This window comes from Lactuca virosa, chromosome 9, assembly GCF_052849685.1.
Source record: "Lactuca virosa cultivar CGN04683 chromosome 9, Lactuca_virosa_CGN04683_v6, whole genome shotgun sequence".
Lineage (NCBI taxonomy): Eukaryota > Viridiplantae > Streptophyta > Magnoliopsida > Asterales > Asteraceae > Lactuca > Lactuca virosa.
The window spans coordinates 47,793,498-47,814,972 of NC_136434.1; the positions used below are offsets into that span (position 1 = coordinate 47,793,498).

Genomic DNA, 21,475 nt, shown 5'->3' on the forward strand with positions numbered 1-21,475 from the left:
AGGATTTGGTACTCGGTGATTCCGTGCTTTGGACAATGGGCGCAAAGTTTCTTGAATCTCTCCTAATATGTGTGAAAAGCCTATCTCTTATGTTGATTGATTCCAATGATTTCCCTTCGTAGGGCTGAAGCTTTCATCTCGGGAAAGTATTTATCCAAAAATAATCGTGCAAGATCTACCCAAGTAGTAACCGTCCCTGGTGGGAGGTCATAAAGTCAATCTTTTGTTGCATCTTGCACCGCAAAGGGGAATTCCCTAAGCTTGATTTGATCCTCCATGACATTGTGTGGTTTCATGCCCACACACAACATGGAACTCAGTGAGGAACTTGTGAGGATCTTCATTTTCCAGGCCTCTAAAGGTTGGAAGTAAGTGGATGAGCCCGAATTTCAGTTCTAGGTTGGTGGCTGCCGGATATGTGATGCAAAGAGGTTGTTGAGTAACCTCTTGCCTCGACCATTGACGGAGAGTTTGTTCGGGTGGTGGGTTTGGATGTGGATTCCCTCCATGGTTATCTCCCATGGTGTGAGTAGTGGTTGAAGTTTCTGTGGGTGTAGTGTTTGGGATATTATAAGTAGGTGAAGATGGTGGAGTGGTATTTTTGGGTGAGGATGGTTGAGATGAGAGTGATAGGATTTCTGTTTCGGATGCGGACACACTTGAGAGGGGTATATCCTCCCAAATGTTGATTACTGGAGGGTTAGAAGATGAAGAAGTCCCGGAACCCGGTTGCCTCTTACGAAGCTTGGCTTGCTTCCGTAACCTCTTTGCAGTCTTCTCTATTTCCGAGTCAATTGGCAATGGCGTACCTGTACGAAAAGATCTAGGCATAAACAATTAGTAACATCGTGTCCCCGGCAACGGCGCCAATTTGTTAGACGTGTCAGACCCAACAAATAAAGGGGTACGATATACTCCAAAATAACACTACTATATTGCACTAAAAGGTAGTACAAGGCAAGTAGGGTCGATCCACAGAGACACGGGACAATTGGTCTATACCTCTTTGCACAAGGTACTATGGTCACCAATAGTAAAGAGAGGGGGAGTTTAGAATAGGGATGAGCAAAAGGACCGAACCGGCCGGAACCGGCCCGAACCGGACCCGACCCGGGAACCGGCTTCGGCCAAAATCAAGAACCGAACCGGCCCGGCGGTTCTACCGGTTCCGGTTCTACCGGTTCCCGGTTCCTACCGGTTCTTGTCGTGTCTTCAAATGTTGGAACCGGTCCTCGAAAAACAACATCATACGGTTCCGGTTTTTGCCGGTTCTACCGGTTCCGGTTATATCGGTTCCGGTTCCTACCGGTTCCCGGTTCCAAAAATCCACAAAAATAACGTCCCGGTCCCGGCCCGACCGGTTCCATCGGGTTCCGGTTCCGGTGCCGGTTCCGGCCGGTTCCCCGGTCCATATGCTCATCCCTAGTTTAGAATGCAATGATTAAACAAACAATTAAAACATAAGTAATCAACTAAATGAGTGAATTAAATTCAGAATTTGTAAGGACTCCAACTCTATGTATGACAACTTAGCAATGCGATTCCAAGATAACATGATATTTGCTCAATTCTATCTAAGTTGGTACTTGAAAGTGTTAACAAGCTCTAACACTTCCCATTCACCACATTAATTAACCAAAACAAGCTCTTTGATTAACCCTAACCATACTAACCTAATCTAAACAAGCTCTTAGAATTAGATTGAAAGATTACATTAAACTTTATGTGAATGTTCCCAACAACACCCAATACTCCTCACAAGCTCGGGAGCGTAAGAGTGTGTGAATAAGATTTATACACTCTGGTTTTAGTTTATAATTCTGTTTATTATGTAGGATATTTATGGAGTCTAAATTGAAAGCATTTAACGAAAGCAATCATGCTCAGCCGTGGTCAACATCCATTTTTGAAGGGATCATATAGTAAGACCTTCACATTGTTGTTGTCTAATATATTATTATCTTAGATTGCAATCATATTCATATACATGATTGATTAAATTATTTGGTTAGAGAATAAAAATGATCGTGTTGTATCTATAATGAACATGAAGAAAAAAATGCCCTGCTTTGAAAGTAGGATGTTGTGTAAGAAAATGGATTGAAACCTAGGATGTTATAATAGAATTAGGATCTTTGGTTTTGGCTGCCTTTTGTTTTTTTGTGGCTGCCTGGTATATATCTATTCTTTAGAGAAAATTTAAACAACAAGTATTCTGCATAAATCGAAAGTCCATTTACAATGTAAATATCTGAACTCATTATAAATTTTGCATCATATTTGGGTATTAAGTATGGATTTCTTGGTTTGAGGCATCTATTAGGATTTTCGACACAAAATGCCTACTACATTTCCCATTATGGAAGCTTGATGCACACATTTATAACAAATGCATTTCTCTAATGGCAAAATGGTTGTTTCAGACGATATATGTATTCTTTTTCTAGATTTATTTGGGATATTCTTGCTTTAGGTTAACTTCACTTGTGAATAATTAGTTGGTTGGTAAGGTGGTGGGGCAAAATGGAAGGAAATATCATATTCTGTAATGTAGCACTATATATGCATTGCTTATAGTCGATTAAATTTATTTTTCCCATTTTTTTCAGGATGTATGTAAATTGAAAGCGGGTTAAAAAGCATCAATAAAAAGTGGAAACTTGATGATGTACTGTGGTTATTTATTGTTTAGATGTGGCATCCGAACTTGCAAACCTATTGCTAGGTTGTTGTAAATTGCTGATAATAAGTGAAAGAATTAAACTTGCAAACCAATTATTAGTTTAATACTTGATGGTTTATGTGTCGTGATATGGAAGCTTGACGTTTCCGTTAATTTAAAACTTTTTGACTTAGTTTTTGATGTTTTTTTTAGTTTCTTTGGTACTTCATGTTTGGGTGTTCATCTAAAAACTTCTTATTAACTTATTGACTTTTTGAGAAGTTAATAAGTTTTAAAAAGTGTTTCGCAAAGAAAAAAGACATTTTAAAACAACTTCTACCTAAACCTTTAAATATGAGTTTTTAAAAAGAGTTTGTAAAAATTGTCATTTTACATGTATAAGCTAACCAAATACTTTTTAATTTATTAACTTATTGACTTTTCGCACCATAAATCTAATCCAAACAATTTTTAAAAAACTTCTTTTAGAAAAGTCACAAGTTAATAAGTCCTTATTGCCAAAAGTCCTTTTTGAGTTTAAAATAGAATCCCAAACACCCCTTAAATAGAAAAGTCATGAGTTAATAAGTCTTTATTGCCAAAAGTCTTTTTTGAGTTTAAAATGGAATCCCAAACACCCCCTTAATGATGTCACTGTAATTTAATATAAAGGCTTTTCAAAAGTGTTTTTGTCAAAAACAAAAATATTCGCACCCGTCGCTTGGCTAAATGACTAGTATATATATATATATATATATATATATATATATATATATATATATATATATATATATATATATATATATATATATATATTTATATATATATATATATATAGAAAAATTCAATAGAGAACCATTATTAATCAAGGAACCAATGAAAAAATCCAAAGCGTCGAAATTTAAAACGATCAACGGCAAAATGAATGGTTGTAGATTTTTACAATGAACTCACGTGCACCAGATTATAACAAAATTCACTTCCATTTTTTCGTTTAAAATTTTTTAGGCCATGTTTTTTATCCAAAAAAAACGAATATACCGTTGTTCACGATTTTTCGTCCTCTTTCCATAGAGAATCATGATGATATATAAAAAACGAATTTTTTTTTTAGAAAAAACTCACTTCATTTTCTTTGTTGAAAAGTTAAGGTCTATTTTTTATAGAAAAAAATTAATAAATATATTAAAATTCATACTTTTTTGTACTTTTTAAACATAGATTCATATTCATGTTAAAAAAAAACTATATTTCAGTTCAGATTCAAATTGTGAACTAGTTCAGATTCATATTGTGAACCTGTTCAGATTCACATTGTGAACCTTCTCAGATTCACAGTGTAGTGTGAATAAATAGTAAGTCAGATTCGCAATGTGAATCTGAACTGATCGAACTTTTTCACATTGTGAATGTTAAAAATTTAAATATTTACAGTTTAGATTCACAATGTGAATCTACACTGATCGAGGTTTTTTTTAGTCGGAGTTGATGTTTATTAATAGAATACAAAAAATTAATTTTTTTGGTATAATTAGTTTTTTTTTCGATAAAAATAAACTTAGATATTGAAAAAAATAACAAAATGAAGTGGGTTTTTTTCGGAAAAAAAAATCGTGTTTATATATCAACATGAATCTTTATGGAAAGAAGACGAAAATTCGAGAACAACGGTATATTCGTTTTTTTTCGATAAAAAATGTGGCCTAAGAAAAAAAAATTAAACGAAAAAAATAGGTGGATTTTTTTGTAAGGAGATGGATTTTTTGGTATAATCCGGTATGTGTGCGTCCAATGTATTTCCTTGGCCGTTGATCATTATGATTTCCGACGCTCACGATTGGTTTCTTGTTAATTATGACTCTCTATTGAACCTCGCCACATATATATATATATATATATATATATATATATATATATATATATATATATATATATATATATATATATATATATATAGTTGCAGAGGGTGGTCAAAGTTGATGGGGAGAGAGAGAGAGAGAGAGAGAGAGGTAACTGCTTCAGGGACCATTAACGTAACTTTTTGAAACCACAAGGGAGCTGATTCGTACACAACAATTTTTCTCCATACACAACAATTGATGTTTTAAAATGATGTATTGTACAACTCAATAATACATAAATTGTTGTGTACAAATCAGTTCCCAAACTACAAGGATTATCCATATCAAAAATACAATAGTAGGACCAAATATTAAAATTTGGAAAAACCATAAGGACCCAATGTGTATTTTAGTCAAATTATCAAGTTTTTGTTTATCCTCGTTTATTCATTTCAAAATTACCGTCATCAAACAAATTCAGTTTTGAGATTTTGGCGACGCTACCGCAAAACCGCAGCCATCGCCTGAGGAAATCGAGTACATAGATCTTCCTTGTAGCCCTAATCGATTCGATGAGGAACGATACGATACACGAGTTGTTTACTAGGAGATGACGGCAGCTGAGATTCTAAGCGGAGGCGGTATTGAGTCTTTCTAGGGATTTGATGGGACGTGTTCCTGTTGATCGTCAATCAGGTAATTTCATTTCTGCGGAACCCCCTTTTCGGTACTAGTCGGGATTTATAGGGAAGAAAATCACCAATATGAAAGATAAATCAGTTAGGGGGCAGATGGAGTTAGTTGTTAATCAAGCTAAGAAATTCGCAGTTTCCCTTTCTAGAATTCCTGATTCCAAAAGAGTTAAATCGAACGTTTCTCCTCCATTATTACCTCTGATTGTGTTCATTTGATGCTTTTGGTCATGTGGTGTGCCTCTTCTCCTCCTGGTTTTTTGATTTGGTGAAAGGTGGAACAATGTCTTCCAGTTACAGGAATGTAGGAAACCTAATGATGAAGGGACTTCCTAATTTCTGATTAGCGATTGCAACTTTACAAAGAGACAACATAAATAATTGGATTATATATGGCATACTTGCATCTAAGTCACTTGAATACGTCTTATTTAGGTAAATTAGGTGGTTGTTCGGATTCTGATTTAAGTTATGAGACTCCTAAGCTTCTTCATATAGCATTCTTAGGGGCTGTTTCCATTAAGATGTAGCCTCTGAATCATTAAGCATTTAGAGCGTTTGAAAAGACGAAAATCACCTCTTAGCGTTTTTTTTTTCTTTCTTTCTAATTTTCACTCTTTGCCTAAAAAAACAGGCCTCCAACAGAAATCTCCATCTGCTGAGCTTCCATTGACGGAAGCTTCTCCTTCCTCCACCAGTCCACACATCAGCTTTGAATCATCGCCGGCCACCAGAAGTTCAACCACTCCATGCAGCGACCAGAGCAACAAAAAAAATCGAGCTGTCCTCCTTCCGCTATCTCTAGGTATCTCTCTTTTCTGTTGAACGTCTTGTTTTTATGTTGAATCTCTCAATATCTCTCTCTTTTTTTTTTTGCATTTTCTTTCGTAAAAAAATCGAGTTTTGTGAATTTCCTTGCTTATTACTTGATTTAAAAACGTTTTCATGTGATTTTTATGCCAATGTTGTGATTGTTGAAGCTGATTTTGTGTTTTGTTTGCTGTTTTGGTTTTTATAGAAGTTGTGTGTATTATTAGAGCTGTTTTTGTGATAATTGATGCTGTTTTGTGTTTTTGATGCTGGTATGTGATATTTTGATGCTGTTTTGATAATTATTGATGCCAGTTTGTGTCTTTGTTGCTGTTATGTGATTTTTTTGCTGTTTTGTGAAGAATATAGTTCATGGCTTTTGTTGAGTTGGTGAAATCATTCTTACAAATTATCTTAGGTGTGGCACAAAGAAAACCTCCTAGAATTAATTGGAAACAAGAAAATATTGAGAAAACATTTCTAGAAGCTTGCTTACATGAAATCACCGTAAATGGACGGGAAGGGAATAGCTTAAAAGTCAATTCATGGAAGAATGTAGGCCAAAGACTACAAAAAGAACATGATTTTGATGCGAATCAAAGGCAAATGAAGAATCGTTATGACTATCTGAAAGCCAAGTTTGGAGCTTGGTTGAGGTTGAGAAACAAATCGGGGAATGCATATGATCCAATAAAGAACAAATTCAATTTAGAAGAAGAAGAATGGCAAATGGAGATTAAGGTGGTGTCTTTTATATATGAAAATTATCATTGTGTTTCTAGCACCCTTATAAATTATTCTTATATACTTGAAATATTTTTAAACAGTCGAACAAATATGTGCAAACATTGAGAACAGCGCCACTACTTTTTCCCGATCTTTGCATCCAATTGTTTGAGGGAGTAACATCCAATGGATTTGATGGTTGTGGGCCCTCTTCTCAGCTTCCCCATGATATGGATTCACCTCAATCGCAACAACCCTCGACTCCAAGAGTTTTGACTCATGCTCAACAACCCCCGACTCCAAGTGATGAGTCGTCTTGTCGTTCGAAAAAACGAAAAAGCAAAGATTCGCTTGAATTAAAAATCTTAGAAATTGGGGAAGAAATTTGTAAGGTTGCAAGGTTGTTGATGAAAAACCATACTATAGATGATGATGTAGATGCTTGTATTGAGAAATTGGAGAAATTTGAATGGGGAACAGAAGATCCAAGATATAACACCGCTCTTATGCTTTTTGGAGAAAGTGAGGGTCTTAGGAAGGTTTGGTTGCGTATTAAACCGACTTCTTGTGAGAATTGGATTAGGAACGCTGGACGTAAGTATGGTTTGTTGTGAGACTTGGTATGAACAGTAGGAAAGTTTATCACCTTATGTTATTGATGTTTGTGTTGTGGGAATTTATGGATTTTTATGTTTCGGATGCTATGTTACAGATTTCATGTTATGGAATGTTAGGTTATTTAATTTATTCTATGTTGATGCAACGATCTTTTATATTTGATGTGTTATATATGGATTCATACAAAGGAAATTTTAGTTTTCATCTTAATAGCTTGGTATCAGATATTTTACCATCAAGAAGAGTAGAAAGGATTATGCAATCATTTTTTTTTTTAAAGTTGGTTGCATAGTAGTAGTTCAATAAGCGTTGAAGAAAAAATAAATATGGTTTTTGACACTCATAGGATATAATAAACCCAACTTCCGACTTCCCATTTCCACGATTGGTTTAGGTCGGAATATTATATCCCTTTCTATTTGTTTAAAACAAACCGTGCTCAGGAAATTTAAGCATTCTAAAAAAATTCTGCAACTGGGTTACCAAAACATAGGAGTTTTTCAAATTTTCATTGGAAAAGCTTGAAAATGGTTTTGAATGTTGTGATAATTTCGGAAAGTCACAAAGTGGAAGATTTTGAATTTGGTACTTGTTACACGTAGTAAATGTATTCTCTTTAACTAATGTATTCAATTTAAGCTTAACAATACTTTATATACCTGGAGAAGTTCATCCCATGAAAATGTTTTTTTTTTTTTTTTTTTTTTTTTAAAGCTAAGTAAGAAAGATTAAAACCTTCTGATCACATATCTGTTACAATCAGTATAATTGAAAAGGATCGATTCAATGCATTTATTATGTGTACTCACTCAATTGATCAATATATTCATCTATACAATTGATGAATATATTCATCTATAATAATAATATCTGGTGTGATCAATCCGAGTTTATCAGAGACACATTCAAGAGTTTACAGATTGAAAGAGAAGTCAAGATTTCACAAATCATTTTCATGCAGAAGCCTAAGTGCCCAAAAATCATACATAATAAAATTTTGCTTAAGTTGAGTCGAATGTAGAAAATTACCAGAAAAATCACCAACTGCAAAAGGTTAGATGAACTTGCAACAGATTTTAAGAAACAATATGCCCCAAAATTAAGACCTAAATTTCATAGCAATTCGAATATTAGACATTATTATCAGAAAAACTGACACTCACATATGAACAAATCCAAGTTCCAAGATTTTGCTCCTTTAGTTCAGTCCAGTGATTTGGAATAACACAGAATTACCAAGGATCCGAAGAAAGAAGACTAGACTGGACAATCAATCGGAATCATCCGACGCCGCGAGGATCCGCTGAGCTTCGAGGCGTTCGACGGCTTTCTGGTGAGCCCACGTCTCTAGGGTTAGATCGGGCTTGGCGTTGAGTCCGACACCGAGGATGACGATTGTTAGGAAGCTAGTGACGTAACAAGGTAGCTCCCAGTCTTCCCACTTCCTCGACTGGCCCGGTGGGAGAGGAGTCCGATTCAGAAAGTATCCGTTAGGGCGCTCCTGGTGTCCGGGGGTGGTCCACCGGCTAGGACCGTCACCGCCCCGCTGGCGGAGGGTTGAGGTAAGCCGTGATCGGAGCATGCCTGCGGCGGCAGAGAAGGGTTTGGCGGACGGCATCTCGATGACGATAGCAATAAGAGACTGAAGGATGAGGGCTCCGTATATGGTCTGAGATCTCCACTCCATGACGATACGACGTCGGTCCAAAACTATGGGCAATTGACAAATAAAACCCTTACAAAGTACGGTATTGGCAACTACACCTTTCTAAAATACGGCATCTACAGTTACAGCCCTATAAAAATGTTATAGAATGCTCCCTCCATTTTAAAAGTAGGACAAAACTTCAAAAATTGTCCCTGTGGTTTTCGAAAATCTGAAGTTTGGTCCCTAATTTATAAAAACCTCACGGATCGTCCCTGTGGTTTCAAAACTTTTAACATTTGGTTTTTCCGGCTCACTCCGTTAGCATTTCACCGTTAACTCATTTTTCAATATTATATTACAGGGGTAATTTCGTCATTTCAGTTGTAACCTTCTCTCTTTAATATGAAATGATTACCTATTGTTTGCACGTCAACTCACTACCTGTCCCTCTCCCAAGAAGATAACCAGTTACATTTGTAATCATCGGGTTCATTCCCATCGTAGAAGCAAGAACATAAATTGGGATTTAGGGTTTAAGCTGAAGGAATTGCAATGGTGCTATCAATATGGTGTTTTCGAGAAAAATTTGCAACCGTGCAGGACTTAGGAAAAAGATACGGTACGTTACTACAACAAAACTTGTTTTTTCTTGGTCGATTGTGTTCATGTAGAGAAATCATTGACTTTACTCTTTCTTTTTTTGTGTTTGCAGAAGGATATGACAACTATTTCACGTTGAAGATACACTCCTGGAAGGAAATACGTTGATGGTGTTGTAGCATATGTAGATGATGTTGACACTGATTTATTTTCAGTTCATGAGCTTGATGACATGGTCCGAAAACTAGGGTACAAAACTGAGCAAACCCTTTACTACCATTTCTGTATCCCTGTGTAACACCCGAAAAATTCAAGCCAATTTAAACTTTTAAAAACATTTCAAATCCATTAACTATTTCAAACTTGTTTTCAAAATGTATCATATTAGAGTATCCCAGAAACAAAGTCGTAAAAAGTGAGGAGTTGTACGATCACGCCTTTGTCTTGCCACGATCTCCTGATGTACCTGAAACACTAAATTGAAACTGTAAGCCCGAAAGCTTAGTGAGTTACCCCCAAAATACTGATACACGTACACTCCACATAACCATGTCAGCGGCATCATAACATAACAAACGGAACAACATGCAATGGGTCCACAGCTTTACAGACTGGAATACCCCTGGGCCCACAGTATGAGTCTGGATTGCCTACCGGACCCACATATCACATCTGGATTGCCATCGAGCCCACAGTACGAGTCTCCCTCAGCTCGTATCTGGAGTGCTCCAGTTACTGGATTACCACTGGGCCCACAGTGTGAGTCTGGATTGCCTTCCGGACCCACAGCTCACATCTGGTTTGCCACCGAGCCCACATTACGAGTCTGGATTGCCTACCGGGCCCACAGCTCGTATCTGGAATGCTCTCGGGTTTGTTGGTTACCGCACGGAGCAGTATCACTTCAACCCATCCCCTATAACATATCAACATATAACATAACTACTGAGCATGCAAATAATCATATAACAACACAGGTAGTCCTACAAATCTACCTAACTGGCATAACCACTAGCATGCAACACTAACTCATACCCAACATCTAACACTGCTAGAATAACATAACCAATGGGCCGGCCTTGGTGCCTTAGACCCCTTAGTATAGTGAGGATAACTCACCTGACACTGCTGAAGTCTCGCTGCTGGTTGACAGATTCCCGAACTGTCAACATCAAACAATACCCAATTAATAATTGGGTTCCAAGCCCAAGGTCCAACTCACACTACAAAAGCCCAAAAGTCAAATCATGGGCCAAAGCCCAATATATGGCCCAATTTTCCAAATTGGGCCCAGACCTCTACATGGTCTTTCCTTAAGGCCCATCTACTTATTTTGGTCCGTTAACTTGTTCTTGGACAACCCATCAATAGTCCAATCACCAAAGCCCACTAGGAAGGCCCAACTCAAGGCCCATGTGAAATTAGGGTTTTCACATGAAATGACGATTAGGGTTAAGTGTTCCTACTTAACCCATTAAGGACTTAATCCACTAAGGACTTAATCCATTAAGTCCAATATTCCTTTGGTTAATTTGCCAATGATTATTATGTAACATTTTAAGCTTATTAAATAATTCCCGTGTGTGTGTCTCAATCGATTCCCAAAATTAGGGTTTTACTGGCATTAGGGTTTTCCAAACCCTAATTAGGGTTTCCAACCAAAATGCTAGCCCATTTATCAATTTGTTGGGCTTTTAGGTCAATTAGGGCTTTATTGGGCCTATTAGGCCCACTAGAATATCATTAAGCCCATTAGTCACATGCTTGGGCTTTTAGGTCCATTAAGCTTCATTGGGTCCATTAGGGCTTACAAGGCCCATTAGGGTTTCAAGCACCCCAAACGAATCAAACTCAACGAGGCAAGCACACCGCCACCCGACACGGCGGCCGGTGGCGGCATCCACCACCATACGGTGGTGGTTCGAGATTTCTATTATTATTTTGGCACCATTACAATGTACAACTCGATAATACACACATACACACACTAATAATAACACACACGCACACACACAACCACCCTTGTGGTGACCGGTGGTGGTAAGTGGTGGCAGCCACCACCTCACGATGGTGGTGGTGGCTTTTCCGGCCAAAAAAACCAACCTTACATCATAGAAATAACACACACAACACCCTATGCCCGGAGAAGTAGCACAGCCACCCACCTGGTGGCATTTGGCGACGGCAGCAGCCGCACCGGCGGCAGATGGCGATAGATTCCGATGACAGCCACATCGGTCCTTCCCATCGGATAAGGCAACAACGACAAGAGTAGGGTGGTGGTTGCTCGACTTCACCGCAACAGGCCACCACGATTGTAGTCGGTGGTGCGGCGACCGACGCTTCACTCTCCGATAGTGGCAGTTTCGCTACGACGGCGGAGTAACGGCTGGCGGCGAGGGCTCCCACGTCGAACAGCAGCGTCATAAGCAATCCTTCGCACCGTCGATCTTCCTGGTTGTCTCGCATCGGCATCATAGCAGTGGTCAGCAAGCTTCGATGGTTCTTCGGTGGTGGCGAGGAGAAGGAGCATCTGAGAACGCCATCACGCCATCCGGAAGTCGCTCTCGGTGGTTTCTTCGTTCGTGCATGGCGTCCGGCAGCAAGGTGTGACGGCATTTCGATGACGAGGCAGCAGGCGGTGGTCGTCGGAGCTCCATCTGGTCGGAACACAAGAGAGAAACCGGTGGTGGCGGCTAATGAACTTGAGTGGCGGCTGTGCACATTAGGGTTAGGGTTGCCGATTGTGACTGTTATATACCCACTTCACGAAACTTTGCCCCATAATACCATATTTGGTCCCTCCTTCTTCCCTTTCTTTCAAATTGAATCCAAACGTCACCAAAAGGCCCCTCCATGACAAATGCTTCTCAAATTAAGTCCAACATTTACTCTTTAATCCCTGTTTCCACAAATTCTTTCAACAATGAGTCCGACAGTTACCAATTACACCCTGCCATCTACAATCCTCTTCAAAATAAATCCTAAAATTACACTCTAACCCCCAAAACTCTAAATCATGACATTTGGCTATAGAATAATAATAAATTTACATTTCGGGGTTCCGGATTTATTATTTACTTATTTTATTTTAAATGGGATGTTACACCCTGAATACCCTTTAGACTATGGCTTAATGCCTTTAGGTAATGACCAAGATGTACTTAAAATGGTATCATATGTCCCTAAACACAGACTTGTAAGGGTGTATATTGAAACTGGCCAGACAAGGGTAGCTAGTTATTACAAGTCTCCTTCTAAAGTTGTTATTGAAGAGTTGGAGCCTGATAGTGTGTCACCTGAAATGAATAGAAAGAAATCTTGTAGGAGAGAAACAGGATCATGTAGTAGAAAGCTTGATCTAAACAAGTCTATGAACCCTGATTATGAGCAGTCACAAGTATTAGATGTAGATGAAGGGCATGATTACTCAAAGAGTATTCTGCCATTTATAAGGTCACAAGCTAGCAAATAAAGTCATGTCATTCAAGAGGAAGTGGTCAATCATTGAAATTGAAACTCAAGAAGAAGTGATCACTGATGCAGTTGAAACTGAAGAACCAGTGGGAACTTACCATGTACAGGAACCAAGCTGCCAAGCTGATGATGGAGCTAATACTGCAACAGTTGATGACTTTTAACCATTTGTAAAGGATTATTCACTTTATGCTAATTATGATGTTGAGTTTAATGTTCAAACTTCATGTGAACAACAAGCAGAAGTGGATTATCTAGAAGGTATGGTGAGTGATGATAATGGAGAGGCTTTCTATTCTGAGAGTGACCATGGTTCTGAGGGTAGTGGAGATGATTCTGATGACAGTGAATACAATGTGGATGAGTCTAACGTACAATTTGATGTAGATGTAGGCATGAGTGAATTCCATAATGTTGTTGATGTAGATGAACATGGAATCTTAAACAATCATTCAAAAGATGAAGGGAATGACATGGTTGATGATGAGTTGGAAGTTATTGCGATTGATGATGATCAATTTGCAGGATTTCATGAAGATGATAGGAAGATACTGCTAAAAGAGTTGAGTAAGTCAAGTACATGCTCACATGTAGAGGTTCATGTAAAACCATTTCAGATTGGTCAGGTCTTCAAAACCAAGCGTGATGTTAAAAACTACATGAACTCACATGCTGTAGCAACAAGGAGGTCTTTATACCTAGCAAAAAATGACAAAATCCGGATTAGGGTGAAATGTAAAGATGTTGTAAGTAAGCCATCTAAAGTAGTTGATGGTGATGGGCCCTCAACTAGAAGTGGGGCAAAGTGCAAAGGTAAATATGTAATTACCAATAAAGGTACATGTCCATGGGCAGTCCAAATATCGAGGGCTAATGAAAATCAGGATTGATTGGTGAAAACAGTACAAGATGAGCATAAATTTTTGCAAACAAGAGCGATTAAAGCTTGCACTTTCAGATACGTAGCAAACTTAATTGGTCAACAAATCCAGAGTAACCCTAGAATTCCAGTGAAAGCTTTACACGAAGAGTTGTGCAAGAAACTAGAGCTAGGAATGTCAATGCAAAAGGTTGCTAGGGCAAAGACAATGGTTTAACGTATCATTAGTGGGGACTACCAAGTACAGTATGGATTTTTGAGGGATTATGTGTTGGAGCTGCTAAACACTAATTCTGGTACAACAGTCCGGATTGATGTGTATCTAGAAACCTCCATGTCTATTACCACAATAACTTTTAGAAGAATATATGTCTGTCTGGGTGCATTGAAGTTGGGATTCAAAGCTGGGTTAAGAGATTTTCTAGGCTTGGATGGTACTTTCATGAAGGGCCCTTACCTTGGGCAAGTGTTAATTGCTGTAGGGTTGGACTCAAACAATGGCATATACCCTGTAGCATATGCAGTGGTAGAGACAGAATCAACAAGTAGTTGGACCTGGTTCTTGGAACTGTTAGGAGAAGATTTGGATCTGGGAACAAATTCAAACTTTACATTCATTTCTGATAGACAAAAGGTATGTATCACCTAACTTTTTTTCTTAGTACTATTTCTAGATACATTTGGGTAAATGATGTTGCATACATTGACTTTTGTTTAGGGAATAATACCAGCAATTGAGAAGGTATTCCCTAGTGCAGAACACAGGTTCTGTTTGAGGCATATCCAGGAAAACATGAAGAACCGATGGAAAGGAAAAGACTTAAGTGACCAGCTTTGGGAGTGTGGTAGAGCAACAACAGTCAATCATTTTAACAGAGCAATGGATGAGTTGAAGAAGATCAATGAAGAAGCTCATGCTTGGGTGTGTAAGATCCCAGCAAACACTTGGGCTAAATCTCGCTTTAGTGGTATGTTTGTAGAAATTTATTGATAAATGTTAATCTTCCCTGTTGTGTGTTTACTATATGTGTAATTGTCTTCTCTTAATATCTATTATTCAGGAAGGGCATACACTAATTGTTTGTTGAATAACCTTTGTGAGGTATTCAATTCTAAGCTAGATGAAGGTAGTGATAAACCTATTATCACTTGCTTAGAGTATATTAGAGAGTATCTCATGAAGAGGTTATGTGTGGTGCAAAAGGAAATAGATAAGTGTGAAGGACTTCTAACCCCTACTGCAACTACAGTGTTTGAAAAGATTAAGACTGATACAGCTAAGTATGTGGCTAAATACAATGGGGCAGGAAAGTACCAAGTGGCAAGCACATGACAAGATCAGTATGTGGTAAACTTGAATGACCAAAGTTGCAGTTGTAGGTTTTGGGAGATTACAGGTTTCCCATGTAGACATGTTGTTTGTGCTATATGGGACAAAATTGAAAATGGTGAAAATGCCCCACATGTTGATGAATGGGTCCATCCTTGCTATAGGCTATCAACATGGAAAGCCATGTATTTCAACAAAATTGATCCATTGAATGGACGTTCAATGTGGCCTAAAAGTGACTGCCCCTTCACTTTACTTCCACCAAAACATAAAACACAGGTTTGTATTTCAAGTAGACCAAATATATAGTATACATGTGAACATGGAATGAATTCAATTTTAACTATAGTATATCAATATGTGTAGGTTGGGAGGCCTAAAAAGAAGAGAATGATGGGTGTTGATGAGCCAAACAACCAAGCTGGTAGATTGAGCAGGAAATATCTGGCAATCACTTGTTCAAAGTGTCATAACAAAGGGCACAGTTCCAGAACATGTAAAGGGCAGGGAGGCAGTGGTGAAGTTAGAGGGGGATGAAAACTATTTTTAGTAGTTATTAGGATGCTTGTGTTGTAGGTCTTTTGAAACTTAAGTCATGTGTACTTGTTTGAAGATGTGTTAAGAACTTGAAAATTTTACATGTAATGCTTGTGTTGTAGGTCTTTTGAAACTTAAGTCATGCTTGTGTTGTAGGTCTTTATTTGTTTTAAAACTTAGTATGATGGTTGTGTTAAGAACTTTAAAACTTTGCATGTAATGGTGTGTATGCACATTTTGGTAATGAATTAATTTGTTTTGTGTACTACCCTTCACAGATCAATTAATAACATTGTACATTTCAATTGCAAATCAAAACCATCTTAAAGATGCATTTACAATACACTTAACAATTGCATTTCAAAAACATTCAATAAATTGAACAATCAACTATAACAAACTACATTCCATTACCATTACCATTACCACTCCATTACACATTAATCTGATACATAAACCAAATACAACAACACCAATTCCAAAACTCCCTACATAAACTGAAAGCAAAAAAAAACCCTGCAACGGTTACAAACCAAAAACCAAAACTCCATTACCATCCAAACTTTCACAAGATACTTAGAGATTAAAATAAAACCAAAAAAAGAACACCCATGAACAAAACAACATCAAACGGTAGTTACACAATTCTGCACTCACAATGGCAACCCTCTCTTCCAATCGGTTCATTGATCTTATCAAACCTGGAATCACCACCAATGCCCTAGCACACATAGGAGGATCAGAACATCGAAGGAACCCACATCTTGTATAGTTCCAAAATTGTCTTCCATGGTTACGATCCGTCCATGAAGTGATCTTCATTGCTTCATTCCCACATCTGCAAGTCACCATCTTCGAATCAAAAGCGATTGGGTGTCGTAAAGGGTGCAACGGTCGAGCAACAATGGAAGGGAGAAAAGAGATGACGATCGCAGACAAAGGTAAAGGGTTTGCCCAAAAATCGAACATGCAATTTCTTTTAAAGAGAGAATGTTACAACTGAAATGACGAAATTACCCCTGCAATATAATATTGAAAAATGAGTTAATGGTGAAATGCTAACGGAGTGAGCCAGAAGGACCAAATGTTAAAAGTTTTGAAACCACAGGGACGATTCGTGAGGTTTTTTTAAATTAGGGACCAAACTTCAGATTTTCGGAAACCACAGGGACCATTCTTGAAGTTTTGTCTAAAAGTAGATATCTTTAATTTTAATTTTTGTTAATTGAATTATATAAATCGAACTTTTCTTGGTACCTATACTTGGTTGAGTGGATGGAGGATAATTATATGCGATTTAAGTGGAAAACAAAAGCATGTATAAAGAAACTTTGGATATAAAATTTTGATGTTATTACAATCAGTTATAATACATAATACTTTTATTAAAAGACACAATAGTTATTTAAAAAACACTCACATTTAAATTTACATGTTTCTTTTCAATAACTATAACTATCAATATTAATAAACACTTTCTAAAAAAGATTTGTTTCTTGTAAAAATAGTAGTAGCTATTTCATTACGGAGGAGTGTGTCATTCCTCCCAACCCACTCAACCCACTGCCATATCAGTTTTTCGTTCTTATATCTGTTCATCTTTTTCCAACCCACAACACACGGAAATCCTATCTTTCTCAACCCACTCAACTCACTCAATTAAAAAAAAAAATACAAAACAACTAAGATGCAAGTCTTAAAACACATGATACAAGAGAAAAGTATAGAAAGAAAGTAGAGAGAGAGAGGATGAAGCGGGTTAGTAAAACCAATTAAACAACCCACCACTCCAACCCTCCCAACCCACTAAAGAGGGAGTGGTATCTTGGAGGTACCAACGGTAGCTCTATTGCTAATTAAGACTTGTACTTTAGTTGTTTTGTATTTTTTTTAATTGAGTGGGTTGAATGGGTTGAGAAAGATAGAATTTTCATGTGTTGTGGGTTGGAAAAGATGAACAGAAATAAAAACGAAAAACTGATGTGGCAGTGGGTTGAGTGGATTGGGAGGTAATGACTCCCTCCTCCCTTAGAGTAAATTTTTTTGTATAATATTTGGTTCTCTATCAAAACCTCTTACTATATCTTATATCAAATCAAACATTAATTATTAAGTTTTAATCGAGTTAATACTAACATGCAACATGTTTGCCATTAATACATCATTACAAATAATTTTGTCAACAATCATTCTCATAATGTATTTTGAGACTTAACTTTGCTCTTGGGCAAAGGCTAAGGGTAGAAAGATGCTCTTATTCAAAGCAGACTTTGGTAAAGCATTTGATTTTGTGAATTGGGAATTCCTGGATTCAATCATGGAACAAATGTGTTTTGGGTGGAAATGGAGACTCTGGATTAGATGTTGTCTAGAATCTGGTAGAGCTTCGGTGATCATTAATGGTAGCCCAACTAGAGAATTCTCAATGCCAAAAGGGGTCAGACACGGCGACCCACTTTCTCCATTCCTCTTCATCCTCGCGATGGAAGGGCTAAACCTGGCGATGAAGACAGCGGTGAAAAAAGGCGTTTTCGATGGGATAAAATTTCCACACTCTAACATTTGTTTGTCCCAATTATTTTATGCAGATGATGCATTATTTATTGGAGAATGGTCGAGGCGCAATATTGCTAATTTGGCTCGGATCTTAAGATGCTTTCATATCTCGTCGGGGTTGAAGGTGAGCTTCAGGAAGTCGAAGGTATATGGGGTGGGAGCATCTCATATGGAAGTATTAAATTGGTTTGCTCCTCTTGGTTGTGAACCATCATCCATCCCGTTCACTTATCTTGGCATTCCGGTGGGCGAGAACATGAATTTGAAAAATGCATGGAGGTCGATTATTGATAAATTCCATGCAAAGCTTTCGTCTTGGAAAGCAAAATCGATGAGTTTTGGTGGTAGAGTAACTCTTGCAAAGGCGGTGCTTGGTAATCTCCCTACTTTCTTTATGTCCATCTTTGTAATCCCAAAATGAGTCATAGAAACCCTGGAAAGAATTAGAAGGAATTTTATTTGGAGTAGGGAGTATGATAAAAAAAAGGTATTTGTTGGGTTGCATGGGAAAAGTTTATAACTCCAAGAAAGGCGGGTGGTATCCGACTCGGTTCTATTAAATCTCTCAATATTTCCCTGTTAGTTATGTGGATCTGGCGCTTGAAAACATATAACTTAGCCTTATGGTTGAAAGCCATTCAGAGTATCCACAACTTAGAATGGAGACAGTAGTCTGTTTTTGCTAATAAATCTAGTAATGGGGTGTGGAAAAACATAATTAAATCTCGGTCGAGTTTGAAGAATTTCAACATTGATCCTAAGGAAATTGTATATTAGAACTCATTCGATGGCTGATGGGAATCGGAATTCGTATTTGATGGTCGCTTTATTGTGAGTCAGTTACGCGAACGAATTGAATTAGCAGACTATGTGGTCAATGATGGACCATTAGATTGGGGTAAGGTGACCCCATTTAAGATTACATGCTTCATTTGGAGAGCTAAGGGAAGAATACCATCAACAATGACGCTAAGATAAAGGGGGATTACAATTCCATCTACGATATGTGGTGCATGTAATCTTTAGGAGGAGACTAGTGATCACATTTTGCTCTCATGTCCGATGGCGAAGGCTGTTATGGATTCGATTCTTGCTTGGTGTGAAATCAGGTGTGACAAATTTACTTTAGTGAAGAATATGCTACTTTTCATATCACGGTGGTCTAGGTGCAACAAGAAAAAAAAGTTTGCTGAATGTGATACTATGTGGAGCGTTGTGGTGTATCTGGGTTGATAGAAACAAATGAGTTTTCGATAATATTCCCATTGTTCCGGCAAATATAGTGGAAATGATAAAGTGATTAACTTTCATTTGGTGCAAACACATAAGCTTATTCAAAAGAGTAGATTGGAGAGCGTGGAATCTATGTTCTTTTCATTGCTTGTAATTTCTCTTGCTTTTTACTTTTATAATTTGTACTCTTTCCCTCGTATCGTGTTGGTGTGGAGTTTTTAATATATTCCCCGGATTCCAAAAAAAAAATATTTCTATTATGTTCCCTTATTTTAATAGACTTCAGGACATTTTTTAGTAAACCAATGAGAGTGTTAATTACATATATGAGATACGAGATAGGTTCACGTGTTTAAAATAACTATTGTGTTATTGTATGCATAAATGTAGGCCAATCAAAATTAAATAAAAAATTAAATAATTAAATAAATAAATAAGGGTAATTTAGTAATTTGTTTAGTAAATTCCAAAAATAATTCTTTTAATCATGGTATTGACTTAATAAATAAGCGTGTCTTCCTCAATCTCCCACCCCATAGCATCCTACAGGGTTGAGAATTACTGTACATCTAATCGAAGGTACTCATGGAGGAACCCCTCACTGTCGTAGAGGGTATGAACCAAACTCATACCCACAACTTCCGCCGCTTCCACAACTTCGACGGGACCACCACTGTTCGACTCCCCTCAACCTCACGACAAATCCCCCGAGAAGATCCAGGCCGACTTGTCGCTGGAGCCGCCTAAAAATAAACTCTCTTTCGCTGGAACACCACCAAATCGACGTCGCCACAGCCTCCTAAAATCAAACCCTCCATCTCTAAATCGATTGCAGGTATTTCAATTTCTTTTCTTGTCCTTGCTTCGATCATAACCCCTTCTTCTCCCTTCTTATTTTTTATTTCTTTTTTTGGATTCATAAGGATGAATTCATTGATGTTGTTGATCTGTGGTGGTATGTAGAGGTGTTTGATGGACAAGAATGAGGAAGATGGTGCTTGTTGATGGCATTACACATAACATTGAATGCAAAATGGAGAATCGACAATTGATATGGCCTATTAGTGGTTTGATGGTAGCAGAACTAGGGTTCGTGAGAAGATGATCTGCAGACTAACGACATAAGGAAGATAAAACGTTGAGGCAATAAAGATCGAGTCTCTGATGTAAACTATCTTTCGCCGGAACACCACCAAATCGACGTCGCCACAGCCTCCTAAAATCAAACCTTCCATCTGTCTAAACAAATTGCAGGTATTTCAATTTCTTTTCTTGTCCTTGCTTCGATCATAACCCCTTCTTCTCCCTTCTTATTTTTTATTTCTTTTTTTTGGATTCATAAGGATGAATTCATTGATGTTGTTGATCTGTGGTGGTATGTAGAGGTGTTTGATGGACAAGAATGAGGAAGATGGTGCTTGTTGATGGAATTACACATAACATTGAATGCAAAATGGAGACTCGACAATTGATATGGCCTGTTAGTGGTCTGATGGTAGCAGAGCTAGGGTTCGTGAGAAGATTCCGTGTTGGTGTAGTGACAAAGGCAGAAGTGTCTCTCTCTTTAAAACCTTGCACATGATTCCACCCTACTTGACTTCTTATTTGTATCTGATCAAGGGTGGTGATGATGAATGGTTATGATGGGTGGTAATGGTGGGTTCTAGTTGTGTCAATTACAGGTAAAATTTTTGATTCACTACCCAACTGATCAGTTTGACAAAGACAGAAGTGTCTCTTTAATTTTGTTAATGATATTTGTTGCTTCTGCTTATTTTAGGGCTTGATTCACTACCCAACTGATCAGTTTGATTTTCCAATGGGGTTGTACAAGACTATAAGTTCCAATTCTGTTGGAATCACAA

The 21,475-nt window shown here is 37.7% G+C and overlaps 2 protein-coding genes across 2 annotated transcripts; one reads left to right on the forward strand and one right to left on the reverse strand.

The window, feature by feature from the left end:
- The first annotated feature begins 4,955 nt into the window (after positions 1-4,955).
- LOC145137283 (uncharacterized) lies at positions 4,956-7,478 on the forward strand. The gene is made up of 4 exons (XM_079071424.1): positions 4,956-5,199; positions 5,830-6,000; positions 6,424-6,746; positions 6,833-7,478. The coding sequence occupies exons 1-4, from the start codon at positions 5,169-5,171 to the stop codon at positions 7,343-7,345; spliced, it is 1,038 nt and encodes a 345-aa protein (XP_078927550.1). The 5' UTR covers positions 4,956-5,168; the 3' UTR covers positions 7,346-7,478.
- Positions 7,479-8,438: 960 nt separating this feature from the next.
- LOC145137284 (uncharacterized) lies at positions 8,439-9,041 on the reverse strand. Its single transcript, XM_079071425.1, has one exon. The coding sequence runs from the start codon at positions 9,034-9,036 to the stop codon at positions 8,620-8,622; it is 417 nt and encodes a 138-aa protein (XP_078927551.1). The 5' UTR covers positions 9,037-9,041; the 3' UTR covers positions 8,439-8,619.
- Positions 9,042-21,475: the final 12,434 nt, after the last annotated feature.